Source organism: Nymphalis io, chromosome 15 (assembly GCF_905147045.1).
Source record: "Nymphalis io chromosome 15, ilAglIoxx1.1, whole genome shotgun sequence".
In the NCBI taxonomy this organism is placed as follows: domain Eukaryota; kingdom Metazoa; phylum Arthropoda; class Insecta; order Lepidoptera; family Nymphalidae; genus Nymphalis; species Nymphalis io.
In genome coordinates, this window is record NC_065902.1 from 6037832 (window position 1) to 6055862 (window position 18031).

The 18031-nt window shown below is 31.4% G+C and overlaps 1 protein-coding gene across 4 annotated transcripts in view; it reads left to right on the forward strand.

The window, feature by feature from the left end:
- The first annotated feature begins 1319 nt into the window (after positions 1-1319).
- Positions 1320-18031, forward strand: part of LOC126773986 (rho guanine nucleotide exchange factor 10) — a 41078-nt gene continuing 24366 nt past the window's right edge. The window contains exons 1-3 of one of the 4 annotated variants that reach the window (XM_050495262.1): positions 1320-1801; positions 4940-5043; positions 14031-14133. In XM_050495262.1, coding sequence (XP_050351219.1) covers positions 4989-5043; positions 14031-14133 — 158 coding nt within the window. In that variant the 5' untranslated portion in view covers positions 1320-1801; positions 4940-4988. Of the gene's footprint in view, positions 1802-4939; positions 5044-7080; positions 7157-13188; positions 13378-13708; positions 13728-14030; positions 14134-18031 lie in introns of those variants that run through there. The other 3 variants (XM_050495261.1, XM_050495259.1, XM_050495265.1) reach the window with 3 other exon arrangements.

An 18031-nucleotide genomic window follows, 5' to 3' on the forward strand; every position in this document is an offset into this window, starting at 1 on the left:
ACCTATCCATGTTTCCATGCTAACAGTTATTCATTTTTTGGCAATTATTTCACTGTTAGTGTGTTATATATTGCCTCTATCAATAAAATATTGTTTAAATAAATAATCATGAAATAATACATAGCATTTCCATTCAAGCACAACATACAACTTCACAAATGTTCAGGTACAATTGACAAAAATAAAACAAAAACATTCAATAGATATTTCCGGTTCGAATCGCTCTCTCAAGGACGCACCCAGCCGCACCCCATTTCCGTTCAGTAGGTAACATCGAGTCGAGTAAAGGTACCGTCGTTGTCAGCAAAAAAGAAGCAGATGTCGTTCATCCCGTAATCCAAACATGCGAGTAATTTAACACAGAGAATAAACTAGGTACTATTTTATAATTATCCTACTTAATTATAAAAGCACTAAAGGTTAGATACAAAGTTCACAGAATCCTTCCCGATTCGTTATTCTACAGAATCGATACACTATGATCAACTTGTCGCATTAACACTTCACTTTCCCTACAACCAAGAATTTCAAGCATTTACTCATCTGCCGGCAAAGTGCGCGTAATTACAGGGGTTGTCCGAGCTCCCTCGGCAAGACGCGGAGAAACCTTACAGACTCCTTGATAGATCGTCAATGATGGATTACTTTCTCGAAAATTGAACGAAAGTGTGTCGTGTGAAAATGCCGTTTTTATTATGGAATGTATAAGCAATTTCAGAGACAAATCAAATACCATGAAAGACTCTTAAGAAACTAACATAATTTATTATCATAATAACATAAACTATGTTCAATTTAATGGTTCCTTACTACATGAACAGCAATAACAATAATCAGGACATATTTGCTAAAAATAGACCAAAAAGGTTAACTACCATAATAAAAATCTTATACCCCAATCAAAAAAAATTAATTTGTTGTTAGTTTTTTTTATAAAAATAAGATAATATTATAATTATTGCTAGCTGTTTTTAATATGGAAGCCTATAATCGAAATACATCTTACTTATTTTTATTTATTTTTTTTTGTGAAATAACGGTCTCAACTCTCAAGCGGCAATTTTGATATAAAAAAATTGTGTACATTTTATATTTTTTAAAAATAATATGAATCTTATTATATTTATACAAATAGCAAAATAGCGCATCACCTTATGGTTTTAATACAGTCGAATAGCGCATGCAGCTTTTAAAATAAAATGAAATGAACGTAACGTAATAATGAAAATGACTTGCGAGACGAAGCAGGAAGGTTGGGGGGCGGTAGGAGCGCGCCCCTCCACCCTTCCGCACCCCGCACCACACCCGCGGACCGCGACTGAGCGAGAGGCAACGGCTAGCCAGCTGCGCGTTTGTCTTGCTTGCTTGTGTTTTTCGGTTATCGTAGTGAGATTGACGCTTCATTCTTATTTTCTTTCGTTCAACAAGCAACAGAAACAAGTTTCTGTATATGCGCGTGTGAAAAAAAACGTTCACAGATGCGATTGTGTAATGAGCTGACTGAAAACATACCGAATTGGACGTTCCAAACCAGTGTCGCTATTCAGAGTTGTTACTTGGATACCAGTGCCTTTTGTCTGTAACAGTGAATAAAACAAGAGTGGTGCTATTTTTGTACGTTCCTGTCAGGTTACACGCCTGTGAACCCAGCAGTGTGATCAGTGATTGTTGTCGTGGCCGGTTTCCGTTGAGGAAACTTTCCAAACGTGCATAAAACTGTGGGTAATGCTTTCCTAGCGAATGCGGGCCCTGCCTGCACGCATTCCATTGGGAAGCAAGTGCCGGCAATAAGCATTTTACGGTAAGTAAAGCGCTCTCAAGTTCATCGTACTTTGACCTAAAAATTGTGTAAACGGTTTTGACCGATGTCCAAGCTTTGCCGGTGTCAAATGTCAAACGATGCATTTAACGAATAAAAAAATTGGGTAGGTAGTTCATAGTTTCCTTCACTTACCATATAAACAAAAATATTATGTATAAGCTATATATCAAATAAAATCTTTCTATAGTTGTTTAAAAGAATGGTGCTACAAATTAATCTTTGCAATTTTTAATGGTACAAATTTCAAAAAATATGTACCTATTACTTATTTCGTTTTAGAACTTAATTTCATGCTTTTCAGATATCTTTAGAACATTTTAAAATATACTTAGTAAATATGTTTTTTTATTTTTTATTTAAATGCTTTTCATCATTGGATATTTAGTATTTTAAACACTAAAAAGAATAAAGCAATAAAATGATATCTCAACTCCTTCCAAATGAATTATTTTGAATTCTTTAATGAAATATTTACTTTAAAGATTCATCTATACATCAAGTTTTTACATTAGAAAAGGTAAGTATGTAAGAATGAATCATTCCTTAAACATTTAATGATAAGATAATAAACTTTAAAGTAAAATAGTATTATCTTTGAATAATTATTTATCAAAAGGTCAATGAATTCAATTATGTGAGTTTTTTAGTTCAAGGCTGATTTGGAAAACCTATTTAATTTTCATGAAGTAAGATTAAAAACAAAAATTACCCTGACCCACATTCTTCATTTTGTTCTATTTTGTTTTATTTTATGGAATATGTTTGCTGTCATTAACTTTTAGATACAATAACACTAGCTTCTATGGTTTAGATATAAACAAAATATATATTTGAAGATTTTGTTTTTAAACAATCGGTAATGAATATATAATTATTAATATTTCAAAATATAAGTAAGTACAGTCTTGCAAAATAGTAAATAAAAAAACTACAAATAACCAGTTTATAACAGAGGTATCTTTAAGGGATAAGTTATTCTGTATATTACTTTAAGTGTACATAAATAAATAAAAATTTAAAACAAACAAATAAACTCATAATGTCTATAATTTCATTTTAAATAAGACTGTCTTACAATTGTAATCATTATTAATGGCATTTGAAGTAATTAAATAATACCTATTACTTTTTGTAAATATAAATTAAAAGTCAACTTCTTATAATAAATGCTTATAATTCATGCTAAAATATATACTAAATAATTCAATACGTAAATATAAAGAATTGTATAGTGATAAACATCAAACTTTATTATTATAATTCTATGCTATTGTGTAGTCTGTGTTAAAACAAAACAGTGGGAAAACAATGTTTGAAAACAAGTAAACAACAAATAGATACAGGCCAACAATGCTTTATTCATTACACATTCAATGTTCCATCTTCTTTTTTTTTATTTCCTGTAGGAAGGCAGACTGGCAAATTTGCCACCTGTTAGCAAGTGGTCACCACCGCGCATAGATACTGATGCTATAAGAAATATTTACCATTCCTGACATCACCAATTCATCATCAACCTTGGGAATTAAGATTTTATGTCCCTCGTACCTGCTTAAGACTGAGAAAGCCTCTCACCCTTTTAGCCAGAACAATACTAAATATAGCTGTTACTAGATCAAGTTTTATTTTTATTTAATACCGTGTATTACCCAAGAGAGACATTTATTTTTAAAGTGATAATATAAAGGGCATGGTTTAGATTTAAACAAATAACTTTTGATTTAGAATTCTTTACAGTTCATTCATTATTTATTTTTTAATTTGAATTCATTATTTAGATTCATAATTCTCATATATGATGCAAGTTGTATTAATTGTTTTGTAAGCATATAATTTCTCATATAAAAACCATATACATATTTAAAATCAGAAATTAAACTCTCATAATGTATATTTATTTGGTAATGCATTTTTCCAAATTACTAGAATAAATATTAAAAGAATTGATTAAGTTCTCTGCTATTTACAAAGGTGGATGTTGTTAATTAGTGACAAATCTACAATGGCTATTATGAATTAAACTTGACACAGAGCAATGTATTAAACTAAACAGTCATTGTGTAATATCTGAACTATACATACTGTATATATTATAAAAATGTAATCCAAGTATTATTAAAGTCGTTTTATTCAATTTAACATATATCTCTTTTTGTACTTTAATAACTGTTATTTATTATTAAATGCATTAATTGTCGTAAAACGATCTACGTTCAGAATAGCTTGATTTGTTCTATTTTATGAATAAAATAGCATTTTTTTTTTTTTGTTAACTTTAACTGCTTATATGTATGTTTGAGTTCTTTTTTTAAAATGAAATCATATGTCTATGTCAAATTGTGGCAACTATTGCAATGTAAACACTCATTAACTGCTAAAAGTTTCTGTTACTTTACGTTGTCAAAAATATAGTTATTTTGTTGGGCAATTAGTGGATACTTTCTTTAGAATCGGACACAGTTGAAGACACAAAAATTGCTTAATGTTTGATTATTATATGCAACCTAAAGCATACAGTAAAGGCATCTTTATCTTCTTATTATACTATGTTTTTATGAAATCAAATCAATCTAACAGTATAGAAAGTATATCTATACAATTTTTCATGCTGTTGTAAAGAAAATAAAACAGAGAAAGTTGTAATTACATCACAACTATTTAATGAAAAATTCCTTTCACTCATATTCCTTTTTCAAATATTTTGCCATGAGCTATTGGATCGAATGTTACATCACATTATTTCCCATTTTTTAAATATTTCAAGCACCCTCCAAACTGTGCTTATGTAATTCTAACGTTTATTTAGAAAGTTCTTGTTTTCATCTATGTGAAATTTAATATTTTTTGTTCATTTAAATAAGTATGATATATTTTGAACAAGTTTCTTTGTTACTGGTATACTAATGTCATTGATTTTTTTGGAATATAAAACCATTCTTTTATTTCAAATAATATGCATAAGTAAAATTCACAAGTAATATTTAATATTAATATTTTCTTCATTAATCAAATATATATAAGTTCTATCAATTTCTTCGAAAAAAAAAATCGTATTTATATACAAATCAAATAATCTTATAATTTGAACTTGTATTTAACATTTTTCTTCATGTTTAGGGAGACAAGCGGAGCGGGTGGCGGGGTCGGCAGCGGCGGGCTGCTGACCATGAACGCCACCCAGGTGCAGTGCGAGCCCCACGACTCGGTCGTCCTCATTAAATGTAAGTAACCAATTAACACCCGATACCAACCCCCTAATTCGTTTACGTTTTCCCTTCATAGTCAAGTTACACATGTGGTAAACGAAAAGATGAAAATAAAAGTATTTTATTTCAGACGTATTTATACGTTCTATTCGCTAAAGTAACATAAAATATTGTCGTACAAAAGATAGTTGTTATTTACACTTAATATTAATATATAATTTTATGGTTAAAAAGGAACGAGAACATTGAAATCAGAAAAAAAATAGGGGTTAAATGGCAAGTCTTATCGCTTGAAGGGCAGATCGCTCGCTTTGGCGAGTTCATTATAATTATTAATAACATGCAGATTTATGAAAGTCTTATTATTTGAATATAAAACCGTTACATAATCTTCAACGTCAAAGGATGAGCAGTACGCCGTACAATAAACCTTAAATTCAACCCACGTTCAAAATTGTATGCTTTAATTTAATTATTTTCAAGGCGCCTATAATTTAGGTTAGCCAAGGACAACCTGTTGCGTTATTGTATCATTAAAACTATTAATATAAATGGTTTTTTATGGATATAAATTAAGCTTTAAACAATAGAATAGACATTTATTGAATATGTTGTCATATATAAATTAAATATCTACAAACTTTATTACCTTACAACCATAAATGTATAAGCTTTGAAGTATTTTATGTGCTACATCAATAGTAAAAATAATGAAAGATATTCTTTCTTCTAGTATTATCCATAAGAAGAGAGGTTTTTTCCTCAACAGTGGGACATTTACGTTCTGTCATTCAACATTTTTGTCGCGTAGATAAATGTAAAACAAAATTACGTATATAAAATTGGAGTTATTTCACCACGTGGCGTATAAAATCGAGCTAACTAAGATCCACGCTCATCTTAATGTCCATGAGTTTCTTGGATATTTTTAGAATAATCTCCATTGCGGCGTCTACGGCGTTCATTTGCTGGCTCAATCATTTTTAATCTCCTTGCTCGCTGTTCCTGTTATGTTTTGCATATGCGAAAATAATTCGTATTGATAAACATAGTTTAGTTTACAAACACCAATAATATAAACCATGATTATGTAGATATATCAAGATGTTGTGATTTAAAATAAGGATGAGTTAATTATTATCAAAATCATCAGTATATTTAAGAAATAGTTCATAAATATTTTTTGTTAAAATTGTCTTGTGTGTGTACGCTCCACATGGAAGCCACTTGGTAAAACTATAATCTAATCGGCATGACGACAGATATCAAATGATGTAGTCAAAAATATTAACCAAAAGTCAAGTAGTCAGTGTGAACTCATTGTAGTTGGTGCGTGGCAGGAGACGCCCTAAGTTCGTATTTTGAACGTGATAGCAAAATAGTTTTTAAAAACACACTGCTTCAGAAATTAATTCGTTACGCAGATTGTCAGTCTCTACTATTTAATATATATTATATTAATATATTTAATATTTCAATGCCATTTCGATTATTGTATAATAAATTATAACATCAATCGCTTAAAGTTTTCTCTATCTAAATGACATTCAAAAATATATTTTTGATGTTGATTTCGATTTCGATAAAATAAATTTTATGAAACAGATGGTCATACATATTACGTAAAGCAATGGCTCTTTCTCCGAACTAAATATTCTTTATCATAGAATTCATCGCGAATAAGTTTTCGATTTTAAAACGTTGCGATTTCGAGAAATAGCTAAAGTATTGTGTTTATATTCGTCCTCGAAAGTTCCCCCGTTGCGCCGGCGCGCCGTTCTCAATTGATGCGGGAGGCGCACATTCACAATTAACTTGGTGAACTTAATAATTGTACGGATGAGCGTCACTGTTTATACTTTTTCCTCAGTTTGTTGGTAGGCTTAGCAATTGACATAGTTACCATCAATTATGCAAACTGAGTACACGGCTTTAGTTCTAAACCGACTTTACAGTGTGTTGGACGTTGCGAACAATGAATTTCTCAGCAAATTTTAGTAATCTGAAAGAATTGATGTTTATGTGCCTTTGTCTGTGCCGACGTTTGCGACAATGCAGTTCACTCTTGTGATCGTCGTTAACAAAGTTAAACTATGTCCCCTTTCAGAGGAACCGATCAAATGTATAGGTACGTATAATAGACAATTCATTCGAATGGACCGTTAATTCATTAATATGTAAACACTTAATGATGAATCATCCACTCATTTATTCATGAATTATTCATTTAGCATTTTCCTAGACGATAGTATAATAATTGATATTTTGTTAGACAGATATTCGTTCGTTAAAATTTAATTGTTTCCGATATTCTATTTATACAGTATATAGTATATATTATTTTCTACGTACCAATTATTAATATTGATAGGCCCAATATTCGGTGTTTTTTCTAATCCCGTATATTCGGTTAAACTGCCAAACATTCGTAATAATTTCGGCAAAACTGTCGACTGCTGAATTCTGTACATAAAAGTAATGTATTAGTAAAGAAAGGTCCAATAAATTATTTCATTATATTTTTGCACATATTTAAATTAGTTTACTGGTGGTAGGGCTTTGTGCAAGCCCGTCTGGGTAGGTACCACCCACTCATCAGATATTCTACCGCAAAACAGCAATACTTGATATTGTTGTGTTCCGGTTTGAAGGGTGAGTGAGCCAGTGTAATTACAGGCACAAGGGACATAAAATCTTAGTTCCCAAGGTTGGTGGCGCATTGGCTATAAGCGATGGTTGACATTTCTTACAATGCCAATGTCTAAGGGCGTTTGGTGACCACTTACCATCAGGTGGCCCATATGCTCGTCCACCTTCCTATTCTATAAAAAAAAAATCCATATTAAAATTATATATATCTTGTCAGTTTCTTGTCTGTGATTTGTTCACATTCTAATTACAAACACTAAAGTAACAAGCGTGTAGATTTAATCATATATGTATGTATCAATTAAAAAGAAAACTAATTAACATTTGATTCGAATTTAGTTAAAAGACCAAACAAATACTTAAGTATAAGAAACTATGGGTTAATAATATTGATCTTATGTTGTTCAGATAGCGTAATAGAATTTTGACTTAATCACGCGAAATGTCCAACTAAAAATTCTTAATCTTAAGAAAAAATGATAAAATTCGAGTGGTATTCCAAGCAATGTGGAATGCAAGAATGAGATATAACATATTATACATTCATGTCATAAACCAGTTTGGTGGAATAAATTCCAATCTTAGAGTCAAAAGGAAGCCTTTGTCCATGATTAGGATATCTGCACTAATATTATAAATTACTTCCTGCACGTGGCTTCGCCTTTGTTTGAGGGGAGCGGGAGTTGTTAAATACCTTGCTTCTCTTTCTGTACCCCTGACAAGTGTATGCAAAATTTCAAGATGATCGTGTGTAGGTTTACGTGGTGCCAGGGGCTTTGTGCAAACTCGTCTGGGTACCGACCACTTATCAGATATTCTACCGCAAAACAGCAGTACTTAGTATTGTTGTGTTCCGGTTTGAAGGACGAGTGAGCCAGTGTAATTACAGGCACAAGGGATATAACATCTTAGTTCCCAAGGTTTGTGGTGCATTAGCGATGTAAGCGATGTAGCGATGAAAGCGTAACAAACAAACAAAGTCACTTTCACATTTATAATATTATTAAGATGCGCTACTTTAAAATATTTATATATCGAATTATCTTATATTTTGTAGCGTAGTTATAAAAACGGTTTACTACAGAAATGTTATTACACTTAAGGTTTAGTATTACTAAGACTGTTCATAGAACAGCAAAATTTAATTAGTCATTGTGGTTAGATTTCCATAGTATTATTCAATGTGGTATTCTGGCTAAAACTGTGACGATTTTGTATTTCTGACGTCATTTAAGAAAACCATAAAACATACATATTTATTGTTAAAATTGATCTGAAATAGTTTTAATACAAGTTAACTCATTAAAATACAAAGCATTTATAATAATCATAATAGATAATATAGCATATATGAACAAACTTGCGATTCCATTTTATTATCTCCATATATCTCAGAAACCGGGTTTCGCAATGGAAATTATGTCAAAGGCATAACTCTTCAAACACGATTGTTTGCTTGCAACGCCCTATTTGCTGCATTCTTATCTGAAATTTGCAATATGGCGGTATGAATCATAAAGATCTAGCTTCAAACAATGAGTGTATGAGTGACGGGGCGTGCAGGGCGGCGGCTCTGATCTCGAACCAATGCGGTACAGAGATCTTTAGATAGGCAAGCGGTACTGACCGTCCATAAATCGATTTGCGTTGGACCTGTAATTTTGCTGTTCACACTACCTAGCGGGTCAGCCTTCTATCTAATCAGGTTATCGGCCCCGAACAACTGTGTTCACTTTTTAAATGACGAGTAAAGTTCCTGATAACAATATGTTATTTAGACATTTTGCAGGATCATATTCGTTCAACACACGCTTGTTTATTTTTTACTTTCACTGAATATATAATATATTATAATTAATATGACCCAGCGTGAACGCGTGTATCTTAACCGACGATTGCGCGTTCAAACCCAGGCAAGAACCATAGAATTTTCATGTGATTAATTTGTATAATTCAAGTCGTGCTCGGTGGTGAAGGAAAACATCGTGAGAAAACCTGCATGTGTCTAATTTCACTGAAATTCCATCACATGTGTATACACCAACCCGCATTAGAGCAACGTGGTGGAATGAGCTGCACAACTTCTCCTCAAAAGGGAAGTAAGGTATATAGCCCAGCAGTGGAACATTCACAGCTGTTACATTCCTTTTTTATTATTTCAAATTATCTTGCTTTCAAAGGTATATTTTAAAATGGCTTGTATATTTATTTAAAGACCTTATTTACTGGTATACTTTGAATGAAATTAGAAACTTAACAACTTAGCATACGTATAAAACGGAATATCATGCAATCTAGGAAACGTTATCGCTGCTTTAATATTGTGATGATTTACGACGTTTTCGTATCGACTATCGACAGTAGCGGAATGAGGGTCGACATTATTCAGAATACGGACGTCTTAATCCAGCAGTTACGATAGCAGATTTACAACATCGTGATTGAAATAACCTAAGATATGCCACGGCTTTCTGCTTTCTCATATGACAGAGATATTGATAGTATATAAACTCTAGGCTGAAATATCCACCACAACTATCATCCAATAACAAGAAAAGACATAACTACTAATTGAAATTTAAAAACTATTTCGTACATAATTCGTATAAAATTTATTGGCAACCTTAACTGTCTCGTTGGCCCTATTTACTATGTCATAACACTGTAAGAGGTCTTAGGTTAAACCCCCGGGTGGGATCAATAAAAATTGTAATAGTTAATGGCAAAAAAAACTCAATATCGGCATGAAGTTTCAAAGTTGGCAGTTATTATATTTTCGAGCCTCGGAAGGCACGTAGAGCCGTTGGTCCTCCGCCTTGACTCTTTTCGCTCATCGGATTATATAAGTTAAAGAATTTATAGAGCTTCGTGGTTGAGCACACACTGCACTATAATAAGTCCTGCGCATTTGGTTAATCTTCCTTAAGAATCGCCGCCGTGGGTAACGTCGGCCAGGACATCATCATTGCCATTGTAATCTTTTGTTCAAAAATAAAACGTAAAGTTATGCAATATATCATTTTGACTGCATTTTTTAGCTTATGAATAGCAGAAAAATTTTTAGTAGCACCTAGTTTTATTTTAAATTTTACTAATCTGACCGTCATCGCAAGTTCGCATACGAATAGCACAATAGCTTATACTTTCAAGATGGATATACGTCTAACCTATATTATACCGTTAACTCTGTGTACTCTAGATATGTGTACGTAGATATCTTAAATCAACAATTAGTTATGTCTGGCAAGTTGTGCCAAAACGATAGCATATCGGTCAATAAAAGAATTTGTTCATTTTAAAAATGTCACGAACAAAAAAACAGTGGTGGTTTGAATAGTTAAATATTAAGTATTTCAGTGTAGATATAAGTATATTGAACACTCATATATATATATATATATATATATATATATATATATGTATATATATATATATCGAATATAAGTCTCCGCGAAGTCCGGCCCGGCAACTAGTACTATATACACTTAACGAACTCGATATAGATAACATTTATATAGGGAATGTGTATAGAGTAAATTAGCTTGTATTAGTTTCGACACGGTCGAGATAAAGGTGAAGCGTTATCTAATTGAAATTGATAATAGTGTCCGATGTCGACGCGGACAACTCAATGTGCCTTTACTTTATAGCTTACATCACGAATTAATTTACTTGAAATTATTAAATCTGATACTTCAAAAATCGTTTGTCCTGACTGAATCAACGCACAGCGAAGGCTACTGAGCCTTGAAAGCTGAAAAATACCTATGTTTCAATTTTATAACGTAAGCGTCTGGTGAAAAGGATTTTTACAAAATTTAATTTTAAGGAAAGTCGGGCTACTATTGCATATTTAATTATTGTACAATCATAAAAATGTATGATAACAGGTCATAATCTCCGCTGCTTAATTGCGGGTAAGAAAAGTTTCCGACACATTGGTTTCCAAAATATGTTTTGCTTTTTGATACAAGACATGACCTATAAAAACAAAGTTTATGAAAACTTGCCAGGTTTTGAGTCCTCGATCTCGAACTAGATTGTAAAGGTTAATTTGCAGAGAATTGCATTGCATGAGAATTGAAATAAGCCTTTTGTACCTTACAATTGTTTGGGGACCACGACGTCAAATAAATATATATGTATATAAAATACATAAATCCACCAGAAAATACTACAAGTTCTTCGAATGCGTTTAAATTAATTCCAGAATCATCATATGAAACTTTTATAAAATACTGAAAACGATACGATACGTTCTTGTAGCGTACTATATAAATATTAAAATAAACTTTTGTATAATATATGTGTGAAGATTATCCTAATTACCTAACTGATTTGCTAATCATTGTAAACATAATGGTTCTGTTTAAACTTGCTTGAGTGTTAGTAATCAGCTGTGCAAATGTTTCTTGTTTTAACAGATGATTGCAACCAAACGATCTGTTGCGCTTACTTTGAGCACGGTTAATTTAATTTTAAATAACTGTGTTGTTGAATAATGTAAAATTATCAACCCGCCTGTGTATTGGAATTTGTTATAGGCGCCTAATAAAATTGGCACGGTATGAAATTACAGTTATTAAAAATATGTCAAAACCATTGAAAAGTCTTTATAGGCAGATTATTTACAAAATTATTATGTATATATATTGTCTTCAAACGTCCATGTCTTTTGAAAGTAATTAGTAAAAATGTTCTTCTTATTAATTATTTATTCGTTGTATTTGTATATGCTGCGTTTAATTTGGGTTATAGATGCCTATTTTACAGAGTTAGCCATTGGTTATCGTTTATAATAACTACTCAACTTCTTAGAGCCGAAGCGTGAAATTATATAGCCCATTACCTTCCCCAATAAATGGGTTATCTTAAGCAATTACACAGTTCGGCCTGGTAGGTAGTAATACCTGAAATTAGCGCATTCAACCATACAAATTTACTCTAGCTTTATAATAGAATAATAGATTAATATTTATAATTAGTACAGTCTCTCTCCATCTATTGTTCCCAAAATTTATACTATATTATATATGGACTATGAATTAATAGCACATCAATCTATCAATCAATCAACAGCCAATCGTTGTCCACTGCTGAACATAGGCCTCTCCCAAGGTGCGCCAAAGCTCATGTAATAATAGCACATGGTAAGTGCTAAATTATAAAAAAAGAAAAATGTAAACAATTCTTTTTTCGAAACCAATTGCTTGAATTTTTGATAATAACTATATCTCATTATCGTATGATCATTTTAAACTTGAATAAGGTTTTATATTTTCTCGTAAATTCAATAAATTTATAATTATTTTTCGAATTACAATATATAAGTAAGAAAATCAACGAATATTGTGAACTACATCACATTTTATTATATATTAGTGTGCGTGATAAAGTAACCGACACCATTATACGTCTACTATATAATTATGTATGTACATATGGATGTATATATGTATGTGTGTGTGGGATACATCACTTTTGTGTTTAGTGATATTTACGGCTTTATAGTGTTAACATGTGTTCAGTGTTAAATTTCATATAAATTTAAACCTTGAGATAAATGTTATGTAACAATTAATTCCGTAAACAGTTATCGTGATGCGGTTAATTCAGTGATGAATTTTAATATGAAACGTTCAAGAAAATGTGATAACAGATTGACTAAAATTAAACACAAAGTGATAAAGAAATATAAGAGTACGTAAATATATTTTCAATTAAACATTGACAGCTTTGTGAATTCATCCGTTTATTTGCAGCGAACATTTTTAAATTAAACGATATAAGTTTCCAACATTGCAAAAACGTGGTCGCCTCGATGCCCACGCTTTACATTCAAGGTCCTTAGATACATAATTTTAAGCTTCGAAATTCGGTTTGTAACGGATATCTAAGTTATTTACGAACATTTCACTCAATATATATATAAGTATATATATGTATTTAAAACTGTTAAATAATGTTTATAAAATTATTTGTGTTCAATTGGTAATTTAAAATTATTTCTTTATTGCTTCATATGATGATGGAAAACAAATGGACTTAGAGTAAGTTATATAATAAAAACCTTATAGCAGGCTTTTTTGATTGACTTAGTTATAATCCTATCTATTTAGAAATGTATTAGAAAAGAGTACAGAGACATTCGAAGCATGACTTTTTAATTAGTGTGTGTTATCTTCGGTGATATCATTTCTTATATATAAAATAATATAGATATATGATTTAATATAAGTGTATTTATATATTTGTATTTGAAATCGCTTAACCTTTAGCATGAGATAGCTAATAACCTTCTGATATTATGTGAAAATACATCAAAAATTTTAGTAATTTATTTTATTCCGCAGATGAGCACCGGTCGGCGGGAGGCAGCTGGGAGGAACCTGTAAGCGCGGTGCGAAACACTCCGCTCAGGCGCTCCCAGCGGCTCAACTCGACACTGGACTCTAGGTATGATAGAAACAACTTAAATCTAACCATCACTTGACACTCGTGCCGATTCTCTTTGTAAACAAAATACATTGCTATCTCTTTCTATATTGTATTTAAAAAAAAAAGAAAGCAATTATTTTAATCCTGTTAAAGTAGTTTCATTCACGATGTGTACTAACTTATATATGTGTGTATTTTCTTTACGATGTGTGTAGCATCGGCACCATTACTTTATATAAATCGAAATTAGGTACTATTCTCTGCAATATTAGTTATAAGATACTTTCCAAGAAAGTTTTTCGACGTCAATTAAAAAAAAACAGTTGTCTATTATCGTTCATCTTCAGTTATGTCGTGAAATAGTCTATAATTTAAATTAAGCCCCTAATAATCTTTATTTCGAAATATTTTTCATTTATATTTAATTATTTTATCTTATCTTGTTAGATGTCACCGAGTCTGAATTACGATATGAATAGCATTAAACCTTCTGAGAGAACATTTCTTTTAAATGAAAAACAAATAAATTAGTCTGCCGTGCTTGGATTCAGGGCTGTTCGTATAATTTTAAATCATTCGATGAGACGTTACATTTTAACATTTGCCTTAATTTTTCATTTGCTAAGATTAATTTTGTTTAAATTTCGAAGCATTAAATTTTGATCCGGATAAATAAGACAGTTTTATTTTTAAAACGTTTTTGTTTACCTACCGACACTTATATATATACATATATCTGTGTAAAGACAAGGCGCTAGTGACAACTCGAATTATTGTCTATGGAACAATAAACATTGAATACTAAAATATACAAGTGCACTAAAACCACTCAATCCTCACATTCGAATCGTTTTAAACGAAGGAAATAGGCTCGGGCTGTCTTTACTAAGTATGATTGATGGTTATTCCGAAATTAGAACCAATTCAGTCGAATGGGTGGGGGAGCTTCTAAGTGATAAGTACGTTTACTAGCAGAACAGCTTTAACGTCTGTAGCATTCGTTATCATTCAGTAATTTTACTACCCATAAAATATTTAAAGTTAACGACAATCTGCAACTCGTACACAATAGATGATAAATTAATAAAGTTGTTCAATCATCAGTTGCCCTCCAACAACGAATACTATATAATAATTACAAGCACAAGGGACATAACATCTTAGTTCCCAAGGTTGGTGGCGCATTGATGATGTAAGCGATTGTTAACATTTCTTACAATGCCAATGTTTATGTGCGTTGGTTACCACTTACCACCAGGTGGCACATATGCTCGTCCGCCTTCCTATTCTATAAAAAAAAAACGAATTAAAATTGAAAGGTTAAAGAAGAATAATTCTTGGCTTGGTGCTAAAAGGACCTAAGTAAGGCTTGTTTTATATAAAACAACCAACATCTGTTTACTGTTTCTCTTCTTATTACCAAAATTAAGTTTAAGAGTTATTTATATCAGGCCTTTTAACACCATATATTTAATCATAAACATTGTACGATTTTATAGTCCAATAACTGTTATTATTAGACAATAGTAGAACAACATATATATTTTATAATAACAATAATGAAATTGTACCAAAAGCGTGCCAAGTTTAGATAGCTGACAGTTGGCAAGTTAGCTCATATACTTCCTATTCTATACTCGTGTGGTCTCGTCGCGTTCGACAATTAACTTCGTCGCTTGGTCAATTAACACAAATTTCCTGTGTTCAAACTGCAGGGGCCACCAGAGGGCACTGCCTCGCTGAATGACCGTTTAACTCTATTATCTGAGATATCGTTTTAGAACAACTTCATAAAATTGTATCAATTTTATTTAGTTTGAAAAGAGATGTTTTATCGATTTTGAATAAATACATAAAAAAAAACATTTTATATTATATATATATATATTATATATATATATATATATATATATATATATATATATATATATATATATATATATATATATATAATATAAAATGTTTTTTTTTGTAATATATAATAGTGTTTAAATTATAAAAGTGTTGTCATTTGTATTCTATTTGTATAATGTTTTAAATAAAAATAATAGACTCGTGTAATATCTGTCCTTAATTATCGTGATCCTTGACACGGTTGTAATAATGAAGACAGGTAACTTCCTCAACGGCGTTAGTTTTTGCATTTGAGTTAGTTTTATTATAACTCATGTCAATATTGTTTATAACTCGAGTCGTTTATATTACAGTCGTTTTTTATTAGTTGGTACTTTTACGTTAACTACTGCGTATTATAGACCATTTGGAAGGATTCAGAGTTCTATTCTATGTAATTTGAAATTATATTTCTCTTTTTTTTGGGTGTGTGTGTTGTGTATCATATATATATATCGTCTCATCATAACTTGAGTAGAAATTGATTACGACTTCGACTTCAAGTCCCTTAATTAAAGTAGATGATGGTTTTTTTTTCTAATTTTACTATGTGTAAGTTCTAGTCAGTTCAGGAAAAAACGAACACACACAAATTTTGTAACAAAAACTGCGGATATTGAGCTTTTTTTTTTTTTTATAGAATAGGAAGGTGGACGAGCATATGGGCCACCTGATGGTAAGTGGTCACCAAACGCTCTTAGACATTGGCATTGTAAGAAATGTCAACCATCGCTTATAGCCAATGCGCCACCAACCTTGGGAACTAAGATTTTATGTCCCTTGTGCCTGTAATTACACTGGCTCACTCACCCTTCAAACCGGAACACAACAATATCAAGTATTGCTGTTTTGCTCTTGAATATATGACGCGAGACGACATGGTTGGTTCAGATTTTATGAGAGTATTGAATGTGTCACATTTAACTACTATATAAATAAGATTTAATATGGAAAATCAACGTTTTCGGAAGTATATATTATATCCACTAAAATTCGACCTATATTTCATTTAATCATAATTCAAACAATACATCGGAATGTATCCGCGTTTTAAAAACGGCGAATATTATCATTTTCTTTTTTAAAAACCGCATGCACTTTCTCAATTGACTCATAAAACGTTTTATATAGGCTGTCAAAATTCTGCACCACTGACTTTACTGACACACATCTCTAGAAAGCTATTACGCATTTTTTATGCGTTTAAATATTTTTCAGCATACGTCTCTTAAGTTATTGCAATAATTAGTAACTTTATTTATTTGATATTTATCACATTCAGTGAGGTAAGCAACGTAAATAATGTCAAGGTTAGCGGTAAACTTGATTTGCATATTCGTTAGTGATAATGATAAATACGTACCTGTAGTAGGGGTAATTATTCTGGCCCCTATTGTCAGCGTTACCTAATGCTCGTTCGTACGTTAATATTAACTACAGATTATACCAAACGTAACTGTATTTATAAGACGCTATTTGACCGTGCTATGCTATGGACCGTATTGAGTTCTTGTTTTACAATGTTGTTAGCTGTACTTCGCGGTTTGACCCGCCTTTTTTTGGATTAGCTGTACTAATATTATAAATGCGAAAGTAACTCTGTCTGCCTGTTACGCTTTCACGGCTAAACCATTAAACCGATTTTGATGAAATTTGGTATGAAGCAAACTTGAAACCCCAAGAAAGAAAGGCTATTTTTTTATACGTAAAACCTCAGCCCACAGCCCCGCTTCCTAAAATGCGGGCGGAGCCGCGAGCGAAAACTATTACGTCTCTTTCGTACATTTGTTGAAGTTTATGGTTACTGCTTCGCTGCTAAGATCGTTGCCTTAAATATAATTTAGCTTTGTAATCTTCATTGATAGACGGTCTAACAATAAGCTGTAATATAAAAATAGATAAATCATAAAATATAATTAAATTAAATATAAATACCTAATCTAAAATAAATTTTAAATTAGTATTTTTAATCGGGAGAATCCTGCTCTCGGACGTAAATCGCTGTTTTGATATCCTCACGTCA